Source organism: Polypterus senegalus, chromosome 2, assembly GCF_016835505.1.
Source record: "Polypterus senegalus isolate Bchr_013 chromosome 2, ASM1683550v1, whole genome shotgun sequence".
NCBI classification, from domain to species: Eukaryota; Metazoa; Chordata; class Cladistia; order Polypteriformes; family Polypteridae; genus Polypterus; species Polypterus senegalus.
The window spans coordinates 134,511,085-134,525,013 of NC_053155.1; the positions used below are offsets into that span (position 1 = coordinate 134,511,085).

Sequence of the window (13,929 nt, forward strand, 5' to 3'; positions counted from 1 at the left end):
TTAGGTAAGTGTATATATATATATATACAGTATATATATATATATATTTGTTGTGATGTGTACGCAGCCCTGCCACACTACGCGTCCTGCTTCAACAGCACCTTTGTGGCCCCGCCACAGGAGCTGAACCTTTTTAGTTTAGGCAAACAGAGATTAAGCGATGACATGATTGAAACATTCAAGATTATGAACAGAATTAGTACAGTGGATGTCAGATGTTATTTTAAAATGAATTTTTTAACCAGGACACTGGGTCTCAGATGAACTTGTTAAGGGAAAATTTCAAGCAAAAATTAGAAGGTTTATCTTTCAGCTGGGAAGGAGGTGAGTAAAATAAATTTCAATGCAGATAGACGGTAGGTCTTTGGAAACCTTTAAGATTTGAATTGATGCCATTTTGTTAAAGATAAGAAATGAGAGATCAATATAGGGCTGAATGACAAATGCACGTTGTAATTAATGAAATGTGTGAAACACACATCATGGAAACTGCAGCATGCAGTTAGTGCAGGCAGGTTAATGGTGACCATATGTGAACAACCACAGGATAATATTACCTTCAATCTTCCAAATCCACTATTTGGGTATTAGAAATTGTCAGCACACACTTCTAACCAGACTGAGATATAAACATTTGGGGTCACAAGGATAAACATTACAGTAAGAAAGCAACTAAAGGTAGAAATAAGTCATTGTAATGCTATTATCATCTTACTAAACATATAATAGCTTTTCAGAGCAAAGGGGAGAGCATTAGCTCTAATAAGCATGGCAGCTATCATGAACAACATGAATTACATGTGATGAAGGAAGAAAACATGAAATGGGTTAGATTTCTATCGTTATCCACCATATTTATAATCTTAATGTTTTATGTATGCTTGCATATCACATGGGATTTTTGAATTTTTTGATTTTAATTGTGAATCATTTGACGTTACTGAATAGCTATCTTGCATTGTTGTCTCAGGGACATGGCCATGTTGTTGTTAATGACAACTCATTGTTGCTACCACACAACAGTTAGGGGTGTTGCATGCAACATTATAGCCTTGTTTAAGACTCCACAAATCAACAGTATGTTAGGTTTAACAAAGAAAGGGCACTGTCTATGAACTTAATGTTGTGCTTCTTGACAAAAATTTATGTATTACATTTTGATTACAAATGCTTTTTTTGTTTGTTTTTGTTTCCAGTGGTATCAAATACTCAGTCTGCTGAATGGCCATTCTCTTACTGTATCCTATTGCCTAGTCCGTCTTAAAATACTTAAAACATTTTTTACACCTATCACATTTAACAGCTTTATACAGTGGGATGCAAAAGTTTGGGCAACCTTGTTAATAGTCATTATTTTCCTGTATAAATCGTTGGTTGTTACGATAAAAAATGTCAGTTAAATATATCATATAGGAGACACACACAGTGATATTTGAGAAGTGAAATGAAGTTTATTGGATTTACAGAAAGTGTGCAATAATTGTTCAAACAAAATCAGGCAGGTACATAAATTTGGGCACCGTTGTCATTTTATTGATTCCAAAACTTTTAGAACTAATTATTGGAACTCAAATTGGCTTGGTAAGCTCAGTGACCCCTGACCTACATACACAGGTGAATCCTATAATGAGAAAGAGTATTTAAGGGGGTCAATTGTAAGTTTCCCTCCTCCTTTAATTTTCTCTGAAGAGTAGAAACATGGGAGTCACAAAACAACTCCCAAATGACCTGAAGACAAAGATTGTTCACCATCATGGTTTAGGGGAAGGATACAGAAAGCTGTCCCAGAGATTTAAGCTGTCTGTTTCCACAGTTAGGAACATATTGTGGAAATGGAAGACCACAGGCTCAGTTCAAGTTAATGCTCAAAGTGGCAGACCAAGAAAGATTTCGGATAGACAGAAGCAACGAATGGTGAGAACAGTCAGAGTCAACCCACAGACCAGCACCAAAGACCTACAACATCATCTTGCAGCAGATGGAGTCACTGTGCATCGTTCAACCATTCGGCGCACTTTACACAAGGAGATGCTGTATGCGAGAGTGATGCAGAGGAAGCCTTTTCTCCGCCCACAGCACAAACGGAGCCGCTTGAGGTATGCTCAAGCACATTTGGACAAGCCAGCTTCATTTTGGAATAAGGTGCTGTGGACTGACGAAACTAAAATTGAGTTATTTGTGCATAACAAGGGGTGTTATGCATGGAGGAAAAAGAACACAGCATTCCAAGAAAAACACCTGCTACCTACAGTAAAATATGGTGGTGGTTCCATCATGCTGTGGGGCTGTTTGGCCAGTGCAGGGACTGGGAATCTTGTCAAAGTTGAGGGACGCATTGATTCCACTCAGTATCAGCAGATTCTGGAGACCAATGTCCAGGAATCAGTGACAAAGCTGAAGCTGCGCCGGGGCTGGATCTTTCAACAAGACAACGACCCGAAACACTGCTCAAAATCCACTAAGGCATTCATGCAGAGGAACAAGTACAACTTTCTGGAATGGCCATCTCAGTCCCCAGACCTGAATATAATTGAAAATCTGTGGTGTGAGTTAAACAGAGCTGTCCATGCTCGGAAGCCATCAAACCTGAATGAACTAGAGATGTTTTGTAAAGAGGAATGGTCCAAAATACCTTCAACCACAATTCTGACTGTCATTGGAACCTACAGGAAGCGTTTAGAGGCTGCAATTTCTGCAAAAGGCTGATCTACTAAATATTGATTTCATTTCTTTTTTGTGGTGCCCAAATTTATGCACCTGCCTGATTTTGTTTGAACAATTATTGCACACTTTCTGTAAATCCAATAAACTTCATTTCACTTCTCAAATATCACTGTGTGTGTCTCCTATATGATATATTTAACTGACATTTTTTATCGTAATAACCAATGATTTATACAGGAAAATAATGACTATTAACAAGGTTGCCCAAACTTTTGCATCCCACTGTAATATTTCAAAAAAGTAGTATTAAATTGACACACTTCCTGAAATGAAAAGTCAAGAAAAATGACACCTTATATTGACTAACTGAAAGGTGTCTGTGGTATAGCGGGCCTGCGGCTCTAACCGATTGGCCAGTTTTTAAATAAATAATCAGCGCACTCGCGGCTTAAGGAGGGGGCGTGGTAGTGTGTCAGGAGCGGTTCCTGGGTGCATTGCAGCCGTGAGCATTTCCGCACTGAAGTGTACAGGTGTGTGATCGCCCGTGTTTGTAATTGATGTCAGGAGCTGCTAATCACCACACCTGTGCCACGTCCCCATTATAAATAGGAGAAGCGTGAGTGCGAAAGGAGAGATGGAGATGGAGATGCACGCAGGAAGCTATAAGAGCTAGTGCGGGAACGAGACAGCAAGTTGACTGAAAAATGCAGGCAGCTGGGAGGACAGCCCCTCAGGAGGAGTGTTAGGCTGACACTTGGTGGGGCAGTATGAAGAGGTCGCTCCAGCCAAGCGATCTCAGGAGCTGGAGTGTCCCAGAAAGTGGTGGGCTCGCCGTGGAAGGCAATGGGAGTCAGCCCCAGTGTGAGTGCTCTGGTTGCTGGGGAACCGGAGTCTCGGTCCGGTGGGACCTGTAGATAGCCAGGGAAGGGAAGGCTACCGGACCAGGTGAAGGTCAGATACAGCTGCAGGTAGGGTGACTCCCCTGTTGCAAAACCTGTTTGAATATGCAGTGGAGTTAAATGAAGAAGGCACCAGGGGCCTCATGTATAAAGCCGTGCGTAGAACTCACACTATAACATGGCGTAAGCACAAAAGCCGAAATGTGCTTACGCACAGAAAAATCCAGATGCAGGAATCTGTGCGTACTCCAACTTCCACGTTCTTCCGCTACATAAATCCCGATCAGCGTGAAAACTAACGCTCGTGCACGCGCATTATGTAACGCCCCAACTCCTCCCAGAATTACGCCTCTTTGAATATGCAAATCAATATAAATCGCCCTTAAGCTCAGCCTTCTGTGAAAAGACAATGGTAAAAGCATGGGGGAAAATATAAGAATTTCAGTGAATAACAAGTGGAGGCAAAGGAAAAACATACTATTTGTTCAAATAAACCGTGGTATAATCAACAAAAGGAAGTTGATCGAGTGACATAGCGTGTTGGAGAAATTTGAAAGCTCACATTCACAAAATCGCACAGTGCCGGAAATAAAAAAGATATCACATATCAAAGTCGCCGTGAGAAGCTGAGTTGTAAGCCCACTGTCTGATGTCACTGTCATATGAAAGCTTATTAGGGTACAGAGAAAAAAGGCACACGGTGGGGAAAAAGCACGAAATGTCAACTTCAATCTCGACATTTCCACTTTAATCACGTAGTTTATTTTGTCATTAAAGTAGAACATTATAAACTTCATCTTAAAATTGTTTAATTAACCAGTTTCTCAAATCACATCGTAATTAAAGTAGCACGTTAAATGCTTTGTTTTGTATTTGGTCTTCTATGTGCCTGTGTGTGTGAATCACTACTTGCTTCTTAAACCTGCTCTCTTCCTCCAACTGGACACAGAGTCCATTACATTCGTGATATTACAGCTCTCTGAATAACTAAAATACTGAGATGTATACGTGATGTAATTTTCATGATGATAGGATTAAGCACGTTATTAAACATGTGTTTCACTTCGATTAAATAATTTATTGCAGCAGTACAGGGGCGGCTCTAGGCTTGTGGTGGCACTGGGCAGAGAAAGAATCGGTGGCTCCTTCATCCGTCAATGTCAGTAAGACAGCTTATGCACGGTGGAAGGCTACGTCCGTTGCAGACACTACATAGCCGCCTCGTGCTCATGACACAAGCATTTAACGTTTGCCGAAATATGTCACTGCCTTTTTAGCTATGTTGTTATTTTCTCTTTCTGTTTAATATTCAATATATATTGGCGTGGCCGTCACTGCAGTCAGTGCTTTTCTTTCCCCAAGTAACTGATCGCCACACAATCAGCTCTGTAATAGAAGTTGAGCCACCTGTAAGCTTAGCGCCGATTCTTCAAAATGTTTAAAGAACATTGAAATATCTTCGTAGTACATGTTTAATTATTCTATCCTTAACGACACTCCCAGTGAAGAATATAGATTATTTAAACGAAGTTAAAGTTTTATCTGTATAATTTAACAAATATATTTTGCTGCATTCCACCTTAAAAATGATATCGTCATCATATGTAAATACATTATAATTATAACTATAGTGCAAGTTTACAGTGGGGTGATTGTACTTATAAGTACAAACAGTTCTACAAGGAGCAATTGATTGAGTACATTTAAAGTTCTTGGGATTAAACTGTTTCTGAACCGCGAGGTCTGTACAGGAAAGGCTTTAAAACATTTTGCAGTGGCTGAGACAGCGTGTCCTTGAAGCTGTATACCGATAATTCTCTTTCCGATCAGCTGCTGCTGTGATTCACACTCAGATACAGTGATATAAATACTCTGAGTCGTGCAGTGAGAGTAATATGGAAAAAGATGATCCGGTGTGGCAACTCCTAACGGGAGCAGCTGAAAGAAGAAGAAGAAAAATAAGAAGAGGAAGGTGCAGTGAGAGTAACAACGCTAAATCAGTTATGGTATTTGGAATACTATGGCTGTTCCCTGGACCATTATATTGATAAGAGTTAATTACAATCAGATGCGTTACACTAATAAACAATATGCGGTTAGTTTCAGTGTATTTATAAAGCCGCGTCATGAAAATAATGAGTAACCACACAGGAACAGTAGCACTGCTTTGACGCTGGGTGCCGCCAGTCTGCAAAACCGAGCGGACAACTTGCGTACGACAAGGCATGAGGTACCGTGGAAAAGTGCGTGGCTTTACGCCAAGTGTAGGTTTTATACATCGCGATTTGAACGTGGAAAAGTTCTTACGCAACATTTCTGTGCGTACGCAACATTTATACATGAGGCCCCAGGTGTTTAAAAAGGAACTTTTTTTCAACCTTGTTATAAATGGATTTATTTGGGATTTTAAGCTCCCCTTGTTGTTTTTATAGATTATTTATTTATTTATGGAACTTTGATGCACTGCACTTTGGACACTGTTTTGTTTTTGTTTGTCCCCTTGCTCGGTTTGATTTGTCCCCATCTGCCAGTTCATCCGGTTACATTACTGATGGAGTTGGGTTTGAGAAGCTCCTAGAAGTGAAAAGGGAGCCTGGAGTGGACTTGCATCGTCACAGTGTCATTTTGCTTGACTTCTCATTGCATCAATAATGGCTAACATGGTACAACAGCCTACTATTACACACTTCTTGAAGTAAATCACAATGATGTTTAAACATCAACTATACACTATTTGTTGCATTTGATGTCAATGAGTTGATTGGTGATACCTGTATGGCCCTCTGTTGCACTCAGTAGTAAACAATGAGGGGAAGAAACATTTTCGTAGTTTGATGTGAGCACTGACTGATAAACAGTGGGAAATAAAAATATGTTTTGGGTATGTTAGAGAAATACTGTATTTGGAGCTCTGTAAGACTCCTCTAAGGGAAAGTGTCTTTCAGTCATGTAATGTGGCTTCTGTAATGGGAATAGCTTAACACTACACAGACTAAAATAAAGGAAAAGGTCCGAGATGACCTATTCACATCCTACTATACTCACAAGCTGAATCTCATGCCCTCTCATTAATTAACATTCATTATGACGAGAAGGGGCAAATTCAGCCCAACAAAGCAAATCAATCCTATTCCCCTAAATCTTGTAAACAAAAACAACACCAAGCTAAGTCTTAAAGGTCTCCAAAATACTATTGTCTGCCAACACTACTTGGTAACTTATTCAAACGTTTGAGCAAAATCAACACTTACAAAGTTTTTTTTTTTTATGTCCCAGTGTTCTTGTTGAAGAATTAATTTTAAATAAAACCTGGAGCCCAGTGTTCTAATTTCCATCATAACTTTTAATGCTATGATCATGTAACCTCTTAATCTTCACTTACTAAATGAAAAAAGGGTCAACTCCTCAAAAACAGTCCTCAGAGCTCATACCTCGCAAAACTAGAATTATCCTCTACATTCTCCTCTCGACTTTCATGAGCTTTGAAATATACATACCAAAACCCCACACCGTTCTCCAGATGAGATCTTATACAAGAGGATAAAATGTTTTTCAGGTCTTATATATTTTTTTTTAATAAAGCAACAAAACGCACCCACAAGTTAGATGAACTAGTAAAACGACAAATTGCAAATGTAGCACCCACCAGATGGAACTCAGTTCTTAGCTGGTGTATGGTAGAGAGTTGCTTTTAGTTAGCGAGATATTCCAGAAGAAGTTCAGAGCATGCGTGACAACCAGAATAACTTTGACAGTGGTGCTTCGACGACAGTTACAAATACTTTGACTTGGGATTGTCTTCTTCAGCATCACTTTTTGGTCTATGATGAAATTTTTATTCCTGAGACAAGTCTCTTTCACAGTCTGCACAGTAAAATTAAGGATATGGACATTTGTTGTGACTGCATGAGTGACGCCATGAAATTTTGGGACCCATGACAACGCAAGTCTGACATCTGTGCTTGATTCCATAGTAAACTGGTCTCCCATCCTTCAATTACCTGACCCTGTTTATTTCCCTTCAGTGTGGTGATGGAGCTGGAGTCCAATCTTACAGCTTCAGGTACAAGGCAGTAACGACCCCTGGAGTCCATTGCCAATTTTACTGATAGACTGAAGAATTTAGATTGGGACAGGATTTAGTTGTCAGTAACTCAAGACACCATCTCTTGGGGTGCGAATCTGGAAGAAACTGCATACATAAAAATGAAATAATCAGTTGCTTCTACAGATTTTACTGTATTTATTAACCAAAAACAATAATTTTGATAAACCTATCTACAACTGCTGTCAGGCAGGGATTTGTTCTTAATAGGACCCTAACAGACAACAGATCACACACAAACATGGGCACATACATTCCACTGCATCTGCTTTAGTACTGCTTTTAAACCAACAGTATGTTGTTGTCCGAAGAAGTGTAGTCCCCCATAAGAAGTACACAAAGACAAGAAGATAATATAAAATCCTCATATGCAGTACCTGTCCCATAAATGTAACCATGTTCCAAGTGATATGAAGAGATGGCCTTGCTTACTAGGAGACTCACATACTTCTTTATTTTTAATATTAAACACTGCTGAATTTCTGCCAATTACCAAACATACAGCATCATAATAAAGGCTAGAGGAATATAAGAGTCAACATGAAGCAATCCACCTCAGCAAATGTCTCAGTCTTCCTACAGTAAACAAATGCCGTTTCCCCTCTGGGGTTTTAAGAGCATCTACTAACTGCTAAAATATGTCTGCCACCAAACTGACCTAGTTACTGTGCTTCACATCATTTCCCCCCCGACAGCAGTTATTTTTGTCTCATATATAATTCACTCTAAGCTCTTTGTACTGCTGGATTATTCTTTCAATTGAGCTCAGCACACGCTGTCACATGGATGGGGGGTTTGGTGCACAAATCGTGACAGCAAGTTTCTTTGATTCTTCTAGGTGGACTTTTCAATCAATCAGGTAATCAAACAATACATATTGATAGTATGTTAGAATATTTAAAATGACCTAAACCTCATGCAAAGCAAAATAAACATACTAGTGTTGAAAAATACTCACAATGAATATTACTGTACACAGACAAAAGTGAACCCAACAAATTTACTAAGAATTGCTGCTTTTCCACTAATGCCATGAAACAGGGAGAACCAGGCTAATTGTCTCTTATTTCATGTTTTTTATTTTTTTGCATGTTCTTGAAAAGCTCTGGAAAACTATAGAAATTTTACTATTTGCTAATTACTGTTCCTTACCATTTATATGAGGCCATGTTATATTTGTGGTCATGAATTGGTTTCAGTTAAGGCATTCTCACGTGATTCTAAATGTAATTGTTTTCTGCAGTTGATTACTTGTGAATTTCCCCTTGGGATTAATAAAGTATCTATCTATCTATCTACTTTGTTCAAAATGATACAATAAATACAATAAATTACACAACAGTTGAGGGGCAAAAACCTATTTCTGCTGAGGCTAATTTAAATCAGCTATAGGACAAAGTGGATAAGACACCGGCTAGCATACCTATGTCATATTTCACCTTAATCATATCAGGATGTTTCAAGTGAAAATGTTGGAGCATCTCACAAGTAGACAAATGTGCTCAATAAAACTGCCAATCAGCGCTTAAAAAACAATAGAAGGCTAATCTAACAGTCCAAGCTGTGAGACTATTTCCTAGCTGGCTTAATTAACACAGGGATAGCTAAGAAAGTTCTATTACATACTAACTTACAGGGGGTAAAAGATTATACCATAATCTAAGTAACTAGTGAAACAGATATTCTATTCAAATAGGTAGACACTTAAGTGAATTTAACATTAATATCAATGTTTTAAGATTGGCTCTTACAGTTGTTTTTATTCATCTTACACATGCAGGATACATTTAAGACATGTCTACTGTATATTAGAATCATATCACTCACAAAATTAAATTCAACAGTCAAAAAAAAAGAAAAAAAGACACAAGGCAAAAATCTGAACAAAGTCACTTGTAGCCATAATATGAACTTCAAACACTTGTACTTGATCAGAAGAGGGCTTTTCTTTGGGTCCAACAAAACCATCCAAAAAATGTTAAATGTGGGAAAACGATAAATATGCGAACATTAAATCAGGGTTATACTGTATATGCTTTCTGCTGCTAGGGATTGTTCAAATGCACATACTAAATTAGCAGGGCCACCTTTGTTTGCAACAGTGCATAACTTTAGATGGCCGTTTTGTTTCTTTCATTTTCCAAATTTGGTTGTGTTCCTAATTTTGTTTTTGTATTTTGCATTTGCTCACAGATTATGCTTGTCCTATGATTTTTTGGAACCCATTTAAAAGTAGTCTTACATTGCCAGTCACAAGTTTGACAGGTGCTGTGATAGAGATAGTTGCTCAAATTGTGTACTTTTCTATTAAACATAATTTACATACTTTTATATCTCCAAAAGCTGGTAAAGATTAATCTTCATACAATACAAGCATTGTTTCAAAAGTTATCAACACAGAACATATGACAAAGACTGAAATGCAGGGCTGTCTTAACACATGGGCACACTGGGCAATTGCCCAGGGGCCCCATACTAATCTATGTACTGTATGTTGGGACTTGCTGAGTGGTTGTGTAGGTAGGGGCCCCAGTGCACTGCTTTGCCCAGGGGCCTATAATGCTGTTAAGACGGCCATGTTTTTTCCCTCATATTTCGGAGGCGAGTGCACTGTAACCTCTTTTTGGGCAAATATATCTTAATTGGTTCATCCTTGGTTGTGCTGCAGAATCCAGCATTGTATTCACACTGTATATAACAGCAGACTCTGCTAACTTTATTGATTTCACCCATTCTTCTTGTTGCTCTGGCAATCCACATATGCAGAATATTTATTAAGAGTTTATATACTGTTTTGTTTTAAATATTTTAGATACTGTACGTTTTTTATATTGAAAAAGTCAAGGTAATGCATACACTACTATTGTTTATCTACTTTCATTAATATTTCAGTGTTTACTCTGATGAAGACATCCTTGTCATAAAGCTTTCTAATCCTTATTCATGACTTTTGTAACATGCCCTGAGGTATGTATCTAATATGGTATATCATACATTTTACTGCTGTTTTAATTGGATGCATTTCTTCAGGTAACCAGGTGAAAATTCATTCTACTTGAGGCATACAGGAGAGCATAAGCCAAGGTAGATAATTATGACCCTCTCCAAAAAAGGTTCTCTCTTACCTAGAAGAATATCATACATTAATCACTGACTTGCCAATATTGAAAAACATTACTAAAAATAGATAGTCCAGTCCTCTCAATTTTGTGTTGTAGCTTGCTCAACAACATGTACCAATGACTTGTATTTTTTGTGTTCAGTACAATGTCATGACCTTTGTTGTGATGATAGTTGGACATGTTGTCCACACTTCCTTTTCATAACCTGAATGCATGCATGTAATTTTTCATGGTGTGATATTGCTCATTCCTGGCAGCGAACTGAGGTCTAAGGTTCAGCAAAATTAAGGAAAATGAAAAATTAGATTGAGAACAGACTTTATTACATGAAGTTGCACTGCAAACTTTACCGAATTCGATTAAGCAGTAATTGGTATTTTTTATTTTTTTGCTGTATTTTAAATTAGAGAGGGAAAAACTACATGACATCTTAGAAACACTCCAAATCAAATCTCCTGCTGTCCTGTTCTCTAATTGTGGCTCACAAATGCATAGGACACAAGTTACTTCTACTATGAATAATGGGGTAAGGAAGAAAACACAAAATTGAGAATTGATGAATAACAAAGACATTGTAACATCTAAAATAGAATGAGGGGTTGAAAGCACAGCAGTCAATCAAATACACAATAATAGTTTGAAGGCTTAAAGATATAGTATGATGTCAAATGACACTTTTGTTTGAACTTCTTTCAATGCGAGATCAACAATTTAAACTAAAGGTTTTATTTACAGATTATTTAAAAAACTTAGAATTATGGATTCACTATCATTTGCTGCAAATTTAACAAAACTTCATAATTACTTTTTATTTTATCAAGCAGCAAATACTGCATAATTGTAATGATCACTCAAAAAATGATTACAATTGAATTTATTATGTATTAAACTACAAATTATTCGGAAGTATCCAAAACCACTCTAGTTGGAATGTTTAAAAGGACTTTTTCATGCAGACTAAAGATCAAATTTTCAGAAACCCGGAAACCACGTGCCAATAGTCATCACAACACTTAAGATGAAAATAACCTAATTTTAGCATGTTTCTTTGTCTGTTGATTCCTTTTATTATTCAAGGACACATTATACTCCAATGTACTGCAATATTTACAGGGAGTTCAGATGTACAGTACTTCACAATAAAAAGCATTCAGTTTCAGAATTACTTAGAAATAGGGCTTCTCCTGCAACACAAGGGATATATACTGTACATACCTCTGGAGAGCTTGACACAACAGCTTACTTCTCTTGTGCAGTGGCAAGTCGTTTTGGCCAGTAATTACACACAACAGAACATTGGGTTTAGGACCAAACTGCTATATTTGTCATTTAAACTTGATAGGTGTCTGATTAATATTTCTGAGGCTGAATGGCTTTGCTTGATGTGCCTTGTAGGTTAAAAAAATGTATGGGCAAGGAAAAATTAAGATCTATCAATGAAAAAGTCACTGAGTATTAATTTTTATTATAAAAAAAAACATTCACATTGTTACCTGATATATAACAAAACATACATTCTAAAAATAAACATTTAAAAAATTAACTGCTTGATTTCCATTGCTTACAGACATTTTATATAAAGTCCTTTGTAATGTATTCAGACAACACCATTTTTGGCAACAAAAACAATACTTAACCCAAGAAAAAATATTAACATCTAATTGTCTCATTAAAAAGTGTCTTAAATTATACTATGGAAAATACAGAGGTGTATTAAGCTAAAGAAAAAATAAGAAAGTGGACAATTAAGAAGCTTTATGGTATTAAGTCTTCAGAATACATTTGTGAATATAACAAATTATAAATGTCTCATTTAATAAAATATCATAAGAAATTACATTTTACAAAAAAAAAATAAAAATACTAATAGATGTAGTATTCAAGTCTATTAGGGTCACTGCCTACAAACAATTTGATAGTATTTTTGTAAATCAGCAGCCCTACTGTGCAGAAATGAAACAGTAAATACAAGGAAACATAACTGCTTTAATATTTATATTTTTTCACTATGTTTAAAATGCACAATTTTCCCCTATATTGTCACATTATTTTTAGACAGACATAATGAAAATATGAGGAGCAATAAATGATGATGAACCGATTCTAGACTAAAAACTGAATTTTAATGTAATGCTAGGAAGATGTCATACCAATATCTAAGCTAATTGGTTTCAGAATGCGATGCTGTGATTTAACACATACAAAAATAAAATAATTAAAATAACAACAAAAGGAGTAAATCTGACTTATGACCATTTACATTTTACACACAGCAGTGTTAAGGAATACACGGCAATAATATGGTACACTTCATTGAAGGCTGGCACATGAAATATTGATCAGTAGAATATCTTTTAAAATCAAACACATAAATCAGTCATCAAACTAATGGTGGCTTCAAATCACCGGAGGACATGAATGAGACTTGATGTCATTGTGTTTACTGATAGCATCGTCAAAATCTAGTAGCTTGCCATTGACTTCTACATCAATGCATCCATGATAATATGCAGAAACTGGAGTCGCTGAGAGAGGAACATGAGCTTAAAAATAGAAGACCAGAATAAAGTAAAATGAGTACAGAATTAAAACTTCAAATCACATACGTAATATATACATAAATAAATAACAATATGCAATAGCTGAAAAAAAAATATGGAACAACTTGATGGACAAATTGTATATTTGTATATTTATACTTTTGTATTTTGGAAATCTTGACACATTACATGTAAACTGACACATACTGTAAAGTGCATTTTCATCAGTATTCTAAACACTAACAAATCAGGAAACATTTCATGTAATGAAATATATTATTTTATCTACCAATCAATATTTTCTGACCCACTTTTCCACTATAGCACCTCAGTGAGGCTGGCCATGGATGGGATGTTAAACGCACATTCTCCAACACCCATACTACCATTCACACTTCAGTATTTTTTATAGTTATATGTGATTTCCATTATTTTAAAAGCACTTTTGCTGTATTTGTTCTAAAACTGAAAAATATTTAATTTTAATGAAATAATTAGTCTTCCTAATGTGTGTTGCTTGTCCAAACATGACTATAGTCACGCACGCACGAGTAGGGGGCCGTTGACGGACCTTAATACATTCGCGAAGACATACGCCA

The 13,929-nt window shown here is 36.8% G+C and overlaps 1 protein-coding gene across 2 annotated transcripts in view; it reads right to left on the reverse strand.

The window, feature by feature from the left end:
• Positions 1 to 12,235: 12,235 nt before the first annotated feature.
• Positions 12,236 to 13,929, reverse strand: part of pros1 (protein S) — a 116,110-nt gene continuing 114,416 nt past the window's right edge. For both annotated transcript variants that reach the window (XM_039744669.1, XM_039744668.1), the window contains exon 15: positions 12,236 to 13,333. In XM_039744669.1, the coding sequence (XP_039600603.1) occupies positions 13,188 to 13,333 (146 nt within the window). In that variant the 3' untranslated portion in view covers positions 12,236 to 13,187. The remainder of the gene's footprint in view (positions 13,334 to 13,929) is intronic.